The sequence below is a fragment of the Aythya ferina genome (assembly GCF_964211825.1).
Source record: "Aythya ferina genome assembly, chromosome: 2".
NCBI lineage: Eukaryota > Metazoa > Chordata > Aves > Anseriformes > Anatidae > Aythya > Aythya ferina.
Window position 1 is genome coordinate 127,248,701 of NC_140297.1, and position 19,660 is coordinate 127,268,360.

The following is a 19,660-nucleotide window of genomic DNA, read 5'->3' on the forward strand; positions in this document are numbered from 1 at the left end:
TGCTGCCATTCAACCACAATGATTAACAACTCATTGATGTTAATAGAAGGCTTGTACAGAAAGCAAGGGTAGTCTATAGTCTTTATTCAGCAGCAAAACTTCTGGCTGTCAGGAACTACCAGTTCACTGTTTTGTGGTATAATTTTTTACCCCAATTTCTTTTTCCTCATCTTCATTCCCTGTTTTTCTCTGTACCTTGTCTAACACTACTCTATGTATATCCTTTCTTAAAGAAACCAAGAATCTCCTCCCTCAGTCTGCTCCACCCTTTGTATGAATTACTAGTATGATCAATAATGAGAAAGTCAATGTAGACAAGCAAGAGTTATCACTCTTTAAAGTTGATTCCCAGCATTTGCTGAAAAAGGAGAATAAATCCATTCTGCACTACTAATCAAAGTTGTTTACAGAGTCCAGCCAACATAAGATAAGTTATACGTGATTCACATTTAAAAGGTTGTTTCTATAACTTTGGAGGCTAACAACTTTAACTCTTTCAAGCAAGCTTGGGTTCTATCAATATGAGTTCATCTCAGCATAGACAAATACAAATCTGTATTTTAAATCATTTTAAAAAGAAATCCAAGACTTCATTACAGTCCAGTCCACAGAGAATTCCTGCAGAATATAAGGTAAGCTATTTAAGTCCTAGAGCTTGACTGAATATGAGCATGTCCTCTAGTTTTACTGCATGCAAACTGGGAAAGTAGAAGTGAAAAGTTCTGTATTTTATTGCCTACCTCTTGAGCTATTCAATCCCCCAACAGCAAAATAATTTATGGGATTATGTTATTCCTTTGCCTGGCAATAAGAAAACTGTATTATTGCTTTGAAAAGTTTTCATGAGAGATATGTACCTGTTCAAACTATTTTCTGTGACACTGGGCAACTTAGAAAGCACCAAAAACTTTTACCAACATTCCAAAATAAAAAGGTAGTTCTTCCTTTACTTTTTCTAGTAAGGGTAACAGATAGACATAAATTGATGCTTACTGTACCTGCAGAAATTTCTCATTCAGATGCTGTAATCCTCCAGGCTGTAACACCGTCAAATGCAAGAAATTCCGACCAAGATGATCTTTTAATGATACATTTGCTCCTAGATAAATATGGAAATAAATACCAGCAACTTCAAAACTGCTGGTCCCTGACACTAACTGACTATGTTTAAAACAGAGGAACAAATGTTGAAAATAAATCCATAAAATAACAAATATCATTTCAAGTCAACGTTATATCATTTTACTTATACCTCCCTCCCCCCCCCCCCCCCAGCACAACTAGTGACACTCAGATTTATTCAATGCATATGCATTTTGCAGTTCACTGAAGCACTAAGATTTATATGAGGCCCTTATATTCAGAGATACAGAGCACCCACAGATCAAGAGGTAATTTAAAGATGCAGATGATCAACCTCTTCTCCTATGGGTTTTACAGTCCATTCCAATTGTAATCATACTGTCTTCACGTTTCACTATTTTCAAAATTACAGTAATTTTATCTAGCAAAGCTATTTAAGTAATAATCCACAGAAATACTACATAAAGCAAGCCACAGGAAATGGGAGCTTTCCCAGTTATGAAAGAAAAAAAAAAAAAAGTGTCTTATTAAAGTTTTTGACCTTGATACAAATTTAAAACTTTTATTATAAGGTTTATTAACAGTTATGTTACCGTTAACAAGAAGAAATACACTAACAATTATTGGCTTGCACCAAAGGCATAGCAATTGAAAAATATAGCTCAAACATTGTCAAGGTAACCATGAATCTATAAAGTCACAAGTAATATTTGAAACATGAGCTTTAACACTTAAAGATTGATTTCTGATATGAAACACTATTTTTTGTAAGTGGTGTATTTATTCCATGGTTCTTATTACTTTGTGAGCTACTAAGGAATAGAGGGATGGGGTGCCAGTGCCACCTCTGCCTTGAGAAACATGAAACATAGCCCACATTTTTTTCCTACGGCCTATCCATTCTATATGAAAAACAGTGAAACCATCAGTCTAATTCTGCCTTTACCTCCAGAAACACCAGCACAGAGCAGCTGTTTAACTCAGATACATCTGGACTGTATGCTGAAGTATTGCATTAAAATTGAGAGGAAAGTTGAATGTAGAGATTTCATATGTATGAACCCTGCTCAAAGAAAGTATGTCATATGCACATATTCTTTTGTACCTTTTGAGAGCAGTAAATTCACAATTTTCCATGATGCACAAGAAGTTGCCAACAGAAGCGGGGATCGACCTTCTATGTCAACACTATCAATATTTGCTCCCTGCAATAAAGAATTTAAAGTTTATCATGAAAAATGAATAAATATGATTTTAAAATTGTGTTACCCTTTAGAAGCATAGCAGAACTATAGGCATTCTTAGTAAATATACATGCTCCAGATAAGTAAATTCAATAAACATTTTATGTATTTATATAAAAAAAAAAAATGTTTTTAAACTACCAGCCACAACACAGTCATCTATCTGTCTTTAGATGCCTATTTCTAAGTATACTGCACTAACACCTCATAATTTTTAATAGGATACCTTCCCATGCATATGAATACTTAAAATATATACTTCTAACTTGAAAATACTTAAAACTCTGGAAAATACAAAAATTGCATTTTGATGATCTTTTACCTATCAAGCAATTAGCAGAACAAGAGCCTTCTGAACTACTGTACTATACTAGATGAATACTAATCAAGAAGTGATACATCCAGGAATATAAAGTTGATCTGTATAGCTTGATCTACCTTCATTTTCTATTATTGATCATAAATTATGTAAGCCAAGTTATTTTTTTTAAACCCAAAGTAGCTGTATCAACAACAGACACATTTTTATTCTCCAAACTTAAGGTTTTTGATATGACCTTTTTCCTTGGGTGAAGCTCAAGGACTGGAATGAGATATTCCAGCAAAAGCACAATGTTGATGTTATCTATTTTTGCACAAGGTGCATAATGGCAGGAAAGTGTGGTCACCATGGTGACCTATGGTCATATCAGTACAATGTTATGAGCATAAACATATCTATCTAAAAAATCCTGCCAACAAGGGAGCATGGTGATATAAGTAAATGAAATAATGAGATATATATTTTATAATGCTGTAGATACAGTTTTTCTAGATATCAAGTGCAAGTGAAATTGGATGGAGTGAACAAAGCATACAAAAAGAAAAAATCTATTTCAGATGTTATCCAAAGATCATTGAAAAAAAAATCAATTGGAGTTTTCATATTAACATGAATAATCTTTGGGTCCAGTCCAAATTTGACAGAGAACTAATAATGATAATGATCAATATTTAATTTCTAGGATAGTAAAACCTGTAATATAGTAATAAGAAGTGTGTAATAAATGCACTATATTTACTTTACCAAAAGAAAAGAGGAAGCTTTCAATGTATGTTGATGAAATGTTTGAGGGTAACACGTGCAGGACCCTTTCACCAGTCACCTTTCTACAAGGTCTGGCAAACTCTGAAAAATGTTCTTATTGATCAAAGGAACAACCAGAAACCTGTTTATCCAAAAGGCTTGTTCATTTCAGTGAATACAGAGGCACCAACTTCTAGTCAACAACACAATCTTAAAATCACCTTCACTCTATTGTCCAGCTCTCAGCAAAACAAGTTCAGCAGCATTCATCCTGTATTTATCATGATACAGAGTAATTTACATACTACCACATATATTTACCATATTTACAATACAGCTGAATTAACAACTTGTAAATTTAGCTTCTGAACTCCTTTTACTCTGGCATGTAAATTAATATCTATTAATTAAACAGAAATGAAGGTACATAAAAATATTATGTTTAAAGTTGTGAATATCATTTAGTATTTACAGCAATTTAATATGTTCCATTTGGTGAAAATTAAGATCAAAAAAATGGGGGAAAAGGGAAGTTCAAAAAAAAAAAAAAAGTAATAGCACTGCTCATTTACTTTGACTAAGCACATTTCAACAAAGTCTATGAAAATAAACAATCTTTAAAGGAATTAAACTCAGGAAACAACAGACATCTCAATGCTCAATTGTACAATGCACAGGCAATACACAGGAAAAAAAAAAAAAAAAAAAAAAAAGCAAACTTTCTGATTTTCATGTCTTAATTCTTTCTTATAATTGTGTACATAACTTGCAAATACAATCATGCCATGTGCATGCACTGACCAGATACTGTGCATCTAATTGTCATACATGTATGTGACGAAGATCATTTTGACATTAGTCAAAGTCACTGTGCTTAAAAGGCTTAATTTGTAAAGCAATTTATATGCACCAATTTTGTAAAGCTATAAAGTTTGTAATGTTTAAATGTTAGAACGCTGACAGGTTTCTGTCTTTCCCTTTTGCTGAGGCTGCAGTGAGTCTTCAGTGACCTAAACCAGGTCACTGAAACACGATCTTTCACTCGTTGCTATGGTTTGTAGAAGCCAAATGCAAAACAACAAAGAACTGTGGAAGAAATATCTACCAATTTGGATTCTGAGTTTTGCATAGAATACTGACCTACAACCTCCAAAATAAAACTGGTATAATTTAAATGAAAACAGTATAATTGTTCATTGTGTCTGGACAATTTTGCTTAGTGTAGATAATAACCTTTCTACCTAGAAGAGCTACATTTAACACTTAGTTTACAATGATTTTTATTTTCAAATACAAAAATTACCAAAAATAAGATAAAGAAAGTAAGCAGTGTAAGTCAATTTCCAACAAATATGGATATTTAATGTGTAAAATAAATAAACTTTGTTCTTTCTTAAAACCAGAAAGCCATTCTGACCTGGAACATGGTATTCCTTCTGAGCAGTAAAAATCACTCCACTTTTTCTTTTTTATTCTCATGTATAAAACAGCATAGAAGAAAATTAGTGATCTCACCAGGAGTTCAATCAGCAGGTAACACAGGTTGCATGTGCTGCACCCTACTAATCTTGAGTAGAATATTTTGATCCATTTCCAGAAAGACAAATGAAAACAGTCTTAAAGCTTCTAAATGGTTATATTCTATACGGAAAGCCAAAAAAACCCTCAGCATATAAGAGGCCAAGACACTCAAGGAATTTAACTTTGTTTTCAGCAAATTTGTGTTCTTAGCAGTGTGAACGATTTTCCCTCTAATACTCTGTGCACACAAACTGCCAAATGTGAAAACATGTGCCGGTATTTCTCAGGTAATAAACTCTGCAGACAGGTTGTTTTGTCAGCCAGGTTTCAGCAGTCAAACCTCACCATTTCACATCTGGATTGAAAATAAGCACAACATCTATTTCTAACTAAATCAAATCCCTTTAAGAGAATCTTGGGAAAAGCAAAACTATATGCAGAACGGAATTGCTCTTAATGTAATTACCAAGAAATGAAGTAAAAAAATCCTAGCAGTCACAAAATGGGAAAGTCTACTGACTTCTGAAAGTTTCCTCAGCAAACAGAGTGCGGCATATAATGGTTGTATGAGCCTTAGCTTAATTTGTATTAATGGACACTTGGAGCACTGCCAGCAGCATCACCAGTTACTTTTTTTTCCTCATTCTCCCATGTAGTTACTCTGTGAAGAAATATAACCAAGCTACTCAGAGTAAAAGGCATTTCTAGATCATGAACAAGCTTCGATACATGGCTTTATAATCCAAGAAGAATGGTATGTGCATGTATTAGACAATGATTTATTTCTGGAGAAATCAGATTAAATTTAATGCATGTTTAGCTTTTATTTCGTATTTCATATCATAAAAGTGAAGATGCCTGAACCAGTCTGTCATATCTGGTAAAAGATGTTTATGAAACTTTTCTAAGTAAGCAAAATGGAAATTAAAATGCAAGCTTTCATTCTCTGTAACTGTGGATTACTATTACAGAGCCTTAACTACCACTGTACTTTAACTGTCAATTATGCTTTATGAAATATATATATATAAAACCTATAGCTAAGAAAACATTCTCCTTTATGAATTTCTCTATGCAGACCTGTAGTAACAGATAGCAATAATCTCTATAAACATATCACTTCATTAAATATTTACCATCGAAATCAAATACTCTGCCAGTTCATAATGATCAAACAAGGCCGTCCTGTGGAGAAAAAAATGCAAAATTAGAGTAACATTAGAATGGACAACGAATTTTCAAACTGTTATTAGCTCTATTTGCTAATGTTTTCTAATATATATATGTATATATATTTAATAAAGTGACAGAAATACCCTTACTACATATTTCATTTAAAAAAGTATTTCCTTTTTTGCCATTGGGTTTCATTTTTTAACAGTTCAGGTAATGCACTGAAAACACTATGGGAAACAAACACCTCATTGGTATATGAATGGGCATTTTTCTACTGATTTTTAACAGAAACAGCTTAATTTCATATGCCAGATCTTTCTCTATCCCACACAAGGTCAATATATAATTCCATATGCTTCGGATTTGAATCATTCTAGAACATTAACAGATCTAGAACATGAAATTCATTCCATCCATTCGATTCTCAAAATTTTTGTAATATATTTAGTTTAAAAATGCTGGAGCAGTGGTTAAAATTGTAATGACTCAGCTAAAATGTGTTCTAACTATGGCAGGCAAGCCTACTTGAAAAAAAAAAAAAAAAAAAAAAAAGTTATATAAAACCTGACACAAATGGTGGTTACATTACCAAAATATATTACAGTTGCCTATATGCATGAAACATTCTTGGGTTTTATTCTATGATACTGAATTATGTGTTATTCAATAATAAATAACTAAATAAAGCAGGAAGTATAGAACAGTTAATACACACATTCTAAATTATTTCAGAAGTCAGACCTCTATGAAATATTTTTACTCTGTGAGCAACACAGAGGGACGATTCCAAGGCTGTACTGTATCTCAAAGATAACACTTCCCTTAAGAAGAGCTAATAACACAGGGTTTACTATAAATAGAACCAATTACTCAAAAGACATTTGAAAGTAGGTATCATGGTTCCAAATGAGTCGACATGCCTCTATTATCTATAGCAGAACTCTCAAGCCAGGCATAAATACTGAGTGCTTCACACACATTTAAAACAAATTCCAAGGTGCCCAAACAGAGAGTGAAATTTTATAAAAATATGTAGATGGAAAATGACAGTAGGAATGTGAATGGATCGCATCCAGCCTATGCTTTATGGCTCCTTCACTTCTCAAAAAGTTAATGCTCTAATTCAGTTTATTTATATTCAGAGAGATTTGGGTGACTTTCTACTTTCGAATGATTCTTGATACTGTATTTTTCCCTTCTTTCACAGACACAGGGAGCAAAAATGTGTCACTCTTTTTGGTCCAAAGTTTTTTCCAGGACAATCACTTCCATGGATGTGAGACCCAATTATCTATTAAGTAGTAAGGCTATATTGGGCCTGCACAATTTTTTTTTGCATGCTGTCATCACTTTGTCTTCAGTAACATTCTATTGCAGTTACATTTCCAAATGTACTCAAACCTTATCTTAACCTTACAACACGCACCCCTTTTAATTTCTTCAGTTATCTTGGAATCATTTTACTTTATACCATGTTCCAAAGAACAATCATCTCTACTATCATGCTCTACAGCTTCCTCACAGGGGGGGCAGAGGGGCAGGCAGATATTGTCCTCTCTGGGGACAGTGACAGGACCCAAGAGAACGGCATGGAGCTGGGACCCGGTAGGGTCAGACTCGGTGTTAGGGAAAGGTTCTTCACTGAGAGGGTGGTTGGGCACTGGGGTGGGCTCCCTAAGGACATGGTCATGGCACTGAATCTCCTGGAGTTCAAGAGGCATTTGGACAATGATCTCAGACACATGGTCTGATTTTTGGGTGGTTCTGTTGTCAGGAGTCGAATTTGATGATCCTTGTGGGTCCCTTCTAACTCAGGACATCCTTTAATTCTATGATTCTACTGCTTCCAACTTTCTACCAATTCATATTGTAAAACTCATCATAGAGCAATACCGTAAAATTATCAAGCTTTACTTTAACACAGTGCAACTGCAAAAATGTGCAGATGGAGAAATATATTATCTTCCACAGAGCTGGTAGCTATCACATTTAAATATGTGCCTTTCTGCTGAAGATGACTGAGGAAAATCTTCCACAGTTTGGTGCTCTGGTTTAAAATAGACTGGGAAAGACTGTAAGTCTAGAAGGTTATTATGTACCAAAACACCATCTACAACTTTGCAATCATAGGGAAGTGTACCAACATCTACTTGTACTTGAGCAGGTATAAAATATTTTTTGAGGAAAAAATGTGGACATAAGCCACACTAGATTAGGACACTTGTTCCACAACCTCAGAAGCTGTTAACAAATCCATAGTCTTGTTCACTTCCTTATTCTTCACTGGAGTGAATTTTCAGTACAAACTGTTAGCAACCATTCCTTGACATAGTACCAAGGTAACTAGACCACACTATTTTGATTTTGGTATCAACACCAAAATCTTTAACATTCTGAGCAAATTGCAGACACTTTCATATAGTACAAAACCCATCTCCCATCCCATAGAGTTCCAACACATTTGGAAGGGTGTTCCCAAGTATATTTTATAACGTGTTACTGGATGCAGTAAAAACTAAGAATGTCATGCCAGTGAAGTGTGGCAGAGCAGTCTCCTACCTGTGAAGCAATGTTTCCTTATTCCCATCAACAGCATCAATAATGGATTCCTCACCAGCGTAGGATGACATCATTAACTTCACAATCTCAGTTGCTCCTTGAGTGGCAGCAAAATGAAGTGCTGTACATTTTTCATTCTATAAATAGGAAAACAAAACAAATAATGATGATGATGATGATAATAATAATAATAATAATAATAATAATAATAATAATAAACACATTTAAAGCCAACCTAGCCCCCATCATACTAAATGGGATTCATAATTCCTAAATGCCTGAATTCCTGTTTCATGTGAAGAAACTTTAGTCTTTAACTAAAATAGTGGAATTCTAAAGAGATCTTAAAGACCAAAACCATTAAAGAGACAGTTTTAAAGGATCACTACAAAACTCATCATTATTCTACGCCAAGCCTTTACAATATACCATAACGAGTCTTAACAATTTTCTACTTGAATTAATAAACAAGCACACACAGCAGCCTTAAATAGAAAAGATGATGCAGAAGAAAAACACAGAAAATCATTGGCAGAATGGTACAAATGAATAAGCAAACAAAATTGCCTCCATAACGGATTTCTGTAATACAGAAAATGTATTTTTAAGAATATCTTTGATTTCTTTATCTTCCTCAAAAGTGCTTCTTAATTACAATTTTCAGCAGGTTTCATTAAAAACAACTTGTTCTAATAAGTTATTAACTATTGTAATCTAAACAAGCATAACGACTATTAAACAATAAATAAATGATTGGAACAAGATTTGCCAAAACACAGTTTCATTTAGGTACATGGGACAAATCAGCTTTGATATATGCCCGAGGGTTTTGTCTTTGTCCATTTCAGAACATGAAAATTTCATTAAATGTATTGGGATGGGCTTTTTCCAGAAAGCCATGAACATTATCAAAATGGTTCTTACCCATCACAAAACCTTCAGCACAAACTATCTCATTCAAAAGCTGTGTGTTCCAAGAACCAAACAAATACAAGAAGGATAAACTCTTATCTTTGCTCTCTTGAGCTGGTTTCGGCCTTGCAAACAATTTGATTAATGTCAGATATTTTTTCAACACGAAGCTGGAAGCCTTCTATGACGGAGTGACTGCATCAGTCAAGAATGGAAGACCAACGGATGTCATCTACTTGGACTTCTGTAAGGCCTTTGACACAGTACCATGTGACATCCTGATCTCCAAATTAGAGAGATATGGATCTGAAGGGTGGATTTGACCATTCAGTGGAAAAGGAATTATGTGAAGGCTGCACCCAGAGTGGTGGTCAATGGCTCTGTGTCCAAGTAGAGGCTGGTGGTCAGTGGTGTCACTCAATGGTCTGTCTTGATACTGTTACTATTTAATATCTTTATCAGTGACATAGACAGTGGGATCGAGTGCACCGTCAGCAGGTTTGCAGATGACACCAAGATGAGTAGTGCAATCAATGCAACAGAAAGAAGGGATGCCATCCAGAGGGCATCCTGGATGTCCTCCTGGACAAGATAGATAAGTGGACCCATGTGAACCTAATGAGGTTCAATAAATCTAACTGCAAGGTGCTGCATCTGGGTCAGGAATCCCAGACATGAGTACAGACTGGGAGAAGAACGCACTGAGAGCAGCCCTGCAGAGAAGGACCTGGGAGTTCTGGTGGAAAGAAAGCTCAACATGAACCAGCAGTGTCTGCTTGCAGCCCAAAAGGCCATCTGTGTCCTGGGCTTCATCAACAGAGGAGTGGTGAGCAGGTTGAGGGAGGGGATTGTGTCCCCCTAACATGCCATCATGAGGCCCCACTTGGAGTGCTGCATCCAGGTCTGGGGACCCCAGTACAAGAAGAATGTGGATTCATTAGAGCGGGCCCAGAGGAGGACCACAAAAATGATCAGAGGGATGGAGCACCTCTCCTAAGAAGAAAGGTATAGAGAGCTGGGGTTGTTCATCCTGAAGAAGAGAAGACTCCGGGGACCTCACTGCAGATTTCAATACTTAAAGGGAGCTAATAAAAAAGATGGAGAGCAACTTTTTACTTGGGCCAGTAACGACAGGACAAAGAGGAATGGTTTTAAACTAAAAGAAGGGAGATTTAGATGACATGTTAGGAGGAAATTCTTCACTCAGAGGGTGGTGAGGCACTGGAACAGGTTGCCCAGAGTTGCTGTGGATGCCCCATTCCTGGAGGTGTTCTGGGGCAGGCTGGATGAAGCCCTGGGCAACTTGATCTATTGAGTGGCATCCCTGCCCATGGCAGCAGGGTTGGAACAAGATGATCTTTAAGTTTCCTTCCAACCCAAGCCATTCTGTGATTCTGTGGTTCTATGATACGATTTTGCATGATTTGAGCTATAGACTTGTTTTCATTTGCTGCTCCCCAGGCATTGCATCGGAAAACACAATGACCAATGAATGAAGTTCATCTTCTCTTTGTACTACTCAGAGTTTCAGAGATATCTAGTCTTTATCAAAACTATATTTCACTACATTCCAAGTTTTACCTGTTTTAGATCAATTTGGGCTCCAAATTCAATGCACATTTTAATCATTTCTAAGTCCCCACTTTGAACTGCCAAATGAAGTGGACTGCACTTCCCATTATTGGTAAAATTGATGTGGGTTTTAGCAGAGTGACCCAATTCTTCACCTGAGAGATGAAAATAATTGGAAAGCAAAGATGAGATAAGAGATGATATTTTTATTTTTATTTTTATTTTTTTTAATAACAGTTAGAACAACTGTGGAATAACATTCTCCCCCTCCCATTTTTCAAACCTATCATTAAACAATCGATGGGCAAACATTTAGAAATGCAGTGAAGCTTCTGCAGTAATCCTACAAAAGTTACTAACATTAATTGCCCATAAGAATAATTGCATTAACTTATTCTAAGCTCCATTACAGTTTTAAGTGCTTGTTTACAGTTCTTTGAGATGTAAAGCTGTAAATTGGTATTGCTACTACAAATAATACATTGTGAAGAATAACTTTAAACAAAGTATTTACCTTTTTTTAAAAGAATTTCCATACATGTTTTTGCACCTGAAAATGCAGCAGCGTGGATAGGCATACATCCTGTTTTATTTGGTTTACATATTTTCCCACCATTTTCAATCTGAAAAACAATGTCTGGATATAGCTTAATGACATACAGAAAATCCCCAGTAATGAATACATTGTTGCAGATATAGTCTCCTCTGCAGCTGTCTCCTTTTTTATGTTGCATATGTATTGTGAAGTTAGTATGCATCTTCTATGTGTTACCTCCATATTTTTATATATACATGTATTTCTTTTTGTTTTGTTTTCTTTCTTTTTTATGACCTTCAAGGTTAGTAGTTTTTTGTTTGTTTGTTTGTTTGCCACACAAATATGCTTACATACTGTCTTAAAAGATTAAAGTTTGTTAGTAGCCTTGAAGACAATCACTTGATTCATACGCATTTTTTTATATTTTTTTTTCCACAAACCAGGCAAGACTTTTTCACACAATGTACAGACAAGTAAAGGAACTCAGGAATGCCTGATTTTTTTCTACTGTTTTCTAAATCACAAAATACAATGTCTCATTTCTTCCAAAGTACATATAGCCTAGGGATCGCAGAACATATTTAAGCACTAGTTCCACCATCTTTTCAAACAGTTCCTAAGTATTTCATAAACAGTTTTCTTCAGAAGCATATAAATGAAAACTATAAAACAGATTTGACAAAGGGGAAGATAAAACACAGTATTTCAGCCCCCTCCCCCCAAAAAAGAAAGAAAAAAAAAAGGTTAGTTTTGAATTTTAAATCCCATTTTTTCCCCAGCTGATGTTGTCTTTATTTAATAGATGGGGATGCTGTAAGGGCATCCACTGAATATTTATTTGCAGTATAAACATCTCATAAAAGTAGCACACATAGGCACTCACGTATGCACAATATCTTGAATGTTGTATCTATGATCCTTCCTCCATTAAGCAAAGAACATAGGAATAAAACATCACTGCATCAACATAAACAGAATCACATCAAAAAATGTGATAATTATACCTACCAGGAGTGTCAGAGCTTCAGGATTATCCTTGTAACACGCTACAATTATAGGTGTGTTTCCTGCTTCACCTTCCAAATTAACATCTGTACTGCTATGCTGGACTAAAATCTAGATATTTAAGAAAACATGCAGTCACACATAAGTAAAAAACCAACAAAAAACAACAAAGGCCTATTCTATTACTTTAATTGTTTATCAGCCGTAGCACTCTTATGACTTGCTCTTTTTGCATGCAAAAGTTCACAGTGCTGAAGCAGACTAGGGACAAAATGAGGAAGAATGTAAAAACATGCAGGTGAAAAATGCTGGTGAGAACAGACAAATCAAATTCTTTATGGCAGACAACTGCCTAAGATAAACGCCGCACTAACTCCAGAGTACATGTATTTTAAAGTTTTATTTAACAATTTATCTAATACTGGGAGAAAACCTTTTCTGTAGCACATTGCAGATAGGGATTTTCAAATAAAGTTTGTTATTACGGTGATATTCTGTAATCCCTGCAAAGTGGCAATGCTGTAGACTCTAGTCAATTAGGCATTTATTGAACAGTTATATATAAGATTGAAGGAGATGAGACTTAAGAAAAACAGGAACCGTTCTAGTCATTAATCCCTATTAATTTAAATTAAATTAGGGATTTATTTAAATCCCTGTTGACAGCTAACACTGAGCTATCAGTGTTAGCCAGTATCTCTATGACTGCTTCCTACATACTTATGAGGAGCAGAGGATCTGGAAACAACATGACCATACTGTACCACATTTTTGTTTCTCTACCCATATATTTATTTATTTCTCCTTCAATATTCCTTTTTTTTTTTTTTTTTTTTAATTTTCTGGTTCTGGATGAACTGACACATTTTAATCTTTCTTAGGGAATTTGATGATAGAAACCACATGAGAATTTGATTGAACAAAGAACAGAGTGGGGAAAAAAATTAGAGCATATACTTAGTCAAGGGCAGAGCTGCAAGACAAGCCAAATCAAGAACTTTATACAAAACCCATTTTTAAAATGTCATTGTATTTTAGATTTTATAGTTTTATAATTCATAATTGATAATAAATACAGATTTTGTGAAAGTTGTGAGTACAGTAAAATGTTTTATCAATGAAAATCTCTAAAGGTTTTAAATCTTGAATACAGGAATGTGATTTTCTTTCCTTTAGATGAACTAGAAGAAGAGACATCTTCAAAGTGAAAAAAAAAAAAAAAAAAAAAAAAAAGTGTTGTGGTTTCATTGACCTAGTAAATTCAATAACTTTACAAATTATTAAATTATATCCAAATACCATATATGGAATAAAAACATTCTCATTATACTTAGTCAAATGACAAAAAATAGTGTTAAAAAACCTTCTGCTGTGAGAAGACCCAAACTTTTCTTTAAGCATCGTAGGCTGTATATTCTGCTTGCCAAAGAAGGCATATGAGGAGCTACATCCAGGATACAGCATATATAAACAAGATCTTGCTGTTCTGCACACAGCTGCTGCTGAGCTGCTTATCAAATCTGTATATTTATGTGGACTTTAGACTTACCTTAACAATTTCATTATGCAGGGACTGTACGGCCATATGCAAAGGTGCCATCATATTGGAGTTGAGAATGTTTGGATTGGCTCCTCTACTGAGAAGTAAACTAACACTTTCAACCTGGTTTTTCTTTGTGGCCCAGTGCAGTGGGGTATTTCCAGAAGAATCCATCACGTTTAATACTAGGTCAAAGGAGAGTAAATAAAACCAAAAACAAAGCAAAATCATCATATGTTACAATCACGTTTTCTAAAAAGGTGTCTTCGGTGAAGGTTTAGGTCTGTGCTACTGTGCTTCTTTAAAGAGAAAAAGAGAAAGATCACATTTCACACAATGTGCTGTGTTAAACTAACTAAATATTGTGCTGAAAACTGTATTGGTGAGAGAAAATGTTCTATAAAAATATTAGTGCATCAAAATATTATTGTATTACAATAGCAGAGAGGAAGTTTGATAAGGTTAGGAAATAGCAATAAAGCTTTTTATTAGATCTTTAGAAATTATAATAGCAGAGGAAGGGTGAAACATCTGTGTCTTTCCTGCACATTATTGTACACTCTTTTTTTTTTTTTTCCTTTTCTTCCCCCCACCCCCCCCCCCCCCCCGGAGTTACTTGATTTACCTCTTTCCTTTCCTCTTTCCTATCTTCTTTGACTTTGCAGCCATTGCTGTTTCCTCTTGGCTAGTACCAACCATGTATCTGCAGCTTAACAGATGTATGTTTCCACTATATTATATTGAACTATATGTTCAATGTATTACTCCTAAGCTGACATTTTTATTGAATTATATCAGAACTCTGTTAAAACGGGTCGGAAGTGCTTATGTGCAATCAGAAAATATTCAATTATGTATCAAAACAAAATTAACTTGGAAGTATTTAACATGTGTTAACAACTTGAATGACAAGTACAAGAAACAACACTTTTCTGTTTCCAGTGTTTTAAATGTGATGAAAGATGATACATAATGCATATAAGGAAGATACTCAGGCCTGCTGTACTTCTTTGAAGTTTTCTTTTGAAAGAAAGAAGACTGAAGTTTTACATCTGAAGACTGTAAAACTGAGTTCCAAATGATGTAAGATGTGTCAAATCACTACATTAGAGAGCAAATAATACTAAGACAATAAGGGTGTCCCAAATCATACCCAAGACACTTCAAAATGTGACAGTTTCATCTATTTTTGAATGTAGAAACATAGATAACATACAGATTCTGCTTATGTTGGGTAACAAACACTTTCATTACTGACCTTTTTTTTTTTTTTAATCCCGTTAGATAAAATAATTCATAAAATGTGTGTTACCTTCACAGGACGAATCATCTATAATCAACTGCATTAATTCTATTTGACCTCCTTCTGCAGCATGATGCAGTGGGGTGGCATTTAATTCATCCACTTTGGTAAGTCCAGAACGATTCTTCTTAATGAAGCTCCGCAGCCTACAGGCACTTCCATCTGAAATCACCTATTTTGGACATATATTTTCTCATTTACTTTCATAAAGCAGTACACAAATCCTGATCAGATCAAGTCAAGAGTGAAACTGATTTTACTGAACAGAATAAAAATTAACAGAATTTAAAATGATCTAGAATATATTATTTCATCTTCTGCAGTGAGATCAAGACCCTCCAACCCAGGAAACCTCGAACTAAAAAAAAGTCATCACTTTCTGTTATATACTCTCTGCAGCTGTGGACAAATCAAACAAATTCAAGAGAGATGAAAAACTGATAATCTTGTTCTGAACTTTCTGAACTTTTCTACAGAGACTGACATTATGATATGGGCTTTTGATTCCAGCCTTTGGGTTTCTGTGATTGTAAAATCAGAGCATATGAATTTATGATTATACGTCAGAGTAACCAATAAATTCTTCAGTTTACAGCTCTATCCTAGAAGCATCCCATGGGTCTCAGCTCAAAACAACTGAGCATCATCACACTCTAATACAATAAAAACCCTCTGACAGCTCAGCCCTCTGATATTTTTATACATCTCTGGTGCTGCACTTTGCAGCCTAAACGCAGTATGGAAAGCCTGCAGATTCTTCCTCTAGAAGTTAAAATATTTCAAAAAACATACTTGCAGATGAGGAAAAGTGGTAGTAAAAATGAGTGCAATAGAATGGGCAAAAAAATAAATTTATTCAAGTTATTAAAAAAGATTGAAAGGGAATAAAAAAAAAAAAAAAAAGGAAAAAAAATGAGAAAAATGCATACCAAAAGTAACGCAAACTTCCTCAAAGATGAGTAAGCAAGCGAAGCAAGAAAAAAGGAAATCCCAAAAATCATTGTTCCTTCCTCTGAAGCAAAAGAAAAGAAAAACTCCTTCCCCAGGACCCCTCAAACCGTAAAGACTCAAGAATTTTTGCTGTCATTAAGCAAATATATGTTATGGGGCTGCTCATTCTAACATTTAAGCATGTGTTTAACTTCTTTCAGCTTAATAGTCCCATTGACATCACTGTGATTACTCATGTGAATGCTGTTAGAAATGTGTTTAAAGATTTAGGACACTGGGGCCAAACACAGGGGTAGCATCTGCTCCAAAAGTGAGATCAGAGAGGGCTGATAGAAAACAGGCAATATATCATTGTGAAATGGGTATTCAGGGTGACTCAACAGTCATAAAAATAAGAGGTCAATTACATACGCAAACATCTACACATTTTATACATACTGAAGGACTATAAGAAATTATTAAAAGAGCCCTATATATATGCATCGAGTATCTTCTATTCTTCCTTACATTATAATGTATTTTTAATTGTAAATAATGTTAAAATGTTTTACTGATTTAAATCACATTTCATCACTAACTTGGGACTTTTTGTCAATGTAAGATAAAATGTGGCTGAAATATTTCATGATGAGAATCTTACATCAAAAATTAGATTGTTTAGCTAATACTGCAGTGTTTCAGTAACAAAACAGGAAAGCAAGAAACTAATAGGAAAGGAAAGGAAAGGAAAGGAAAGGAAAGGAAAGGAAAGGAAAGGAAAGGAAAGGAAAGGAAAGGAAAGGAAAGGAAAGGAAAGGAAAGGAAAGGAAAGGAAAGGAAAGGAAAGGAAAGGAAAGGAAAGGAAAGGAAAGGAAAGGAAAGGAAAGGAAAGGAAAGGAAAGGAAAGGAAAGGAAAGGAAAGGAAAGGAAAGGAAAGGAAAGGAAAGGAAAAGAAAAGAAAAGAAAAGAAAAGAAAAGAAAAGAAAAGAAAAGAAAAGAAAAGAAAAGAAAAGAAAAGAAAAGAAAAGAAAAGAAAAGAAAAGAAAAGAAAAGAAAAGAAAAGAAAAGAAAAGAAAAGAAAAGAAAAGAAACACCAAAAAACAGCAATCAAACAGTTGCTGTTTTTAACCAACAGCATCTCCTTTCTGCTTTGTCTGACTTGGTCCGTAAGGACAGATCACCTACCTGAGCAGCAACTCATGTAACGCAGAGGAGGTGTTGCTTGGGACTAGAGCTGGCACATGGGGCTTGAGGTTGGAAATGACATCAAACCCATCCACGTACTTTGGCATATTTGTTTAGGTAACTTTGGAGACTTTGGAAATTTTTAAGAACAGGTTGGCATCTAATTAACCTCTGCTTTTGCTTAATTATTCTGACTGTTACAAAAGGCTTCTCTAGCATCTGGTTGAGGTTTCTCTCTTTGCAACATGAATGCACTTTTTGTCCTATTCTCCCTTTCCCTCCGTAACAGCTCCAGTACTCAACTTTCTATTTAGGATGTATTTGCTAGAGGGTGTACTCATGCCCACATCACTTTGTAGACCTCTAGAAGAGGGGTCTCCCTCTACAGAGCCATGCTGGGGAGGGGGGGGGGGGCAGGGGGGCAGCCCCATTTCGGCTTCTCACACCCTCCCTTTGCCCATACTTTGGCCTTTCCACCACCACCACGTCACCTCCCATCCCTCACAGCTCTTCGGGGACACCTCGGCATGGCCATGGAAAAGGTGTCATGGAGGGAAGGGTATCAGGAGCATGGCACCTTCTTCCCATCTTGTCCACCTCATGCTCCTCGCCCACTTGCCGCACCCCAAGTCCCTGCAATGGGCAACATCGTATCCCCATCGGGCTTTACCCCCGCTACCCTCCACCCCGGGGACCTCCATCCTACCCCTCCGGGCAGCACCCCGCTGCCCTCCCCACGCACCTTGAAGACATCCTGCGAGGCGACGGAGGCGGCATCCGCCTCGCAGACGACGCCCTGGTAGGCGCTGGACCCGGCCGCCTTCTCCCGAGACTGGCAGAGCCGCCACAGAGAGCGCTTCATGGCGCCCGCCCGCCCGGCTCCGAGCAGCGCCCGCCCCGCCCGCTCCGGCTACCTGCGGGGCGAGAGACCGAGTGGCGGCCGCCGCCGAGGCACGGACCCGGCCGCCCCGCCGCGGAGCCGGCAGGAGGCGGGGAAAGCGGGCGGGGGCGCTCCGCCGCTGCCCCTGGGAGGGCGAAACGATCCCGGCCGGGGCCGCCTGTGCGGCCGGGGGCCCGGAGGGGGCTTCGGGTGTCGCGGCTTCGAGGGCTGCTGGCGCTCCCGGGGAGGGGAGGGGATCGTGCCTCCTCTAAAAGGCAGCGCTCGGGGTCGTCCCTCAGGGGGAGAAACTCAGCTCTGTCAAGGGAGGAGCCCGGCTCCCTCAGCGGGAGAAGCCCGATTCCCTCAGGGAAGAAACCCGGCTTCTTGAAGGGGGAGAAGCCCAGCTCCTTCAGGCGCCGCCGTCGGAGAGCGGTGCCACGACCGGCCGCCTGCGGTGGGGTCAATGTTGGGAGGGAGCCGAGCACCCACACATATTATTTTTTTTTTTTTGTTTAATTCTCTCAGTGCTGCGAGATTTCCGGAGTATCTGCCGGTCAGGCAGCCCTAGAGATCTCAGCGCATCTGTGAAGGCGAAACTTGCACCGAAAGAAGAGGCAGTGCAAAAATGGGGCACCCGGTGCGAAACTGTGAGAAGAAGAAACACTCCTCCGGGCCAGCCCCTGCCTTGTAGCGGCAGAATGGGGACTCATCCTTCTAGCCCTTGTTGTACCAGAAAATCCGGAGCAGTTTAGGAAAGCTGTAGAAAAAACGTAGAAAGAAGCAGTGCGACGTATGTCAAAGGGTTAACCACTAAAGCAACTTTAACTGAGTCATACTGAGTCTTTAATGAAATCGTTTGTAATTCAGGAAAGCTAACAGTTTACTTAATGTGATAAGAAAAGCCATACCAAAGGTCAGGCTTGCAGTCCTGGCTCAAAGTAGTGGCCGGGGCAGATGCTCGGGAAAAACAATAGGAAGCGTGTGGGAGCACTTTCTGCCTACGAGGTCATGGTTTGCAGCTCTCAACAGCTTCCTGACCCAGGTGTTGCACCCAGTCCAGCCTGTTTAATACCCATCATTTCGCAATTCTCCATTACTTTGCTTCTGCCCTTTTGGAGCCCTTTTTATGGTGTTCGTGCCACAACA

The 19,660-nt window shown here is 37.0% G+C and overlaps 1 protein-coding gene across 1 annotated transcript in view; it reads right to left on the bottom strand.

The window, feature by feature from the left end:
• The window catches only part of TRPA1 (transient receptor potential cation channel subfamily A member 1), a gene marked incomplete at its 5' end in the record, with an annotated part of 39,315 nt that extends 20,819 nt beyond the window's left edge, over positions 1 to 18,496 (bottom strand). Inside the window, 10 exons of the mRNA XM_084511042.1 lie at positions 999 to 1,099; positions 2,189 to 2,288; positions 6,051 to 6,099; positions 8,650 to 8,786; positions 11,143 to 11,288; positions 11,648 to 11,756; positions 12,680 to 12,787; positions 14,226 to 14,401; positions 15,529 to 15,691; positions 18,377 to 18,496. Coding sequence (XP_084367168.1) covers positions 999 to 1,099; positions 2,189 to 2,288; positions 6,051 to 6,099; positions 8,650 to 8,786; positions 11,143 to 11,288; positions 11,648 to 11,756; positions 12,680 to 12,787; positions 14,226 to 14,401; positions 15,529 to 15,691; positions 18,377 to 18,496 — 1,209 coding nt within the window. The remainder of the gene's footprint in view (positions 1 to 998; positions 1,100 to 2,188; positions 2,289 to 6,050; positions 6,100 to 8,649; positions 8,787 to 11,142; positions 11,289 to 11,647; positions 11,757 to 12,679; positions 12,788 to 14,225; positions 14,402 to 15,528; positions 15,692 to 18,376) is intronic.
• Between the last annotated feature and the right edge of the window lie 1,164 nt (positions 18,497 to 19,660).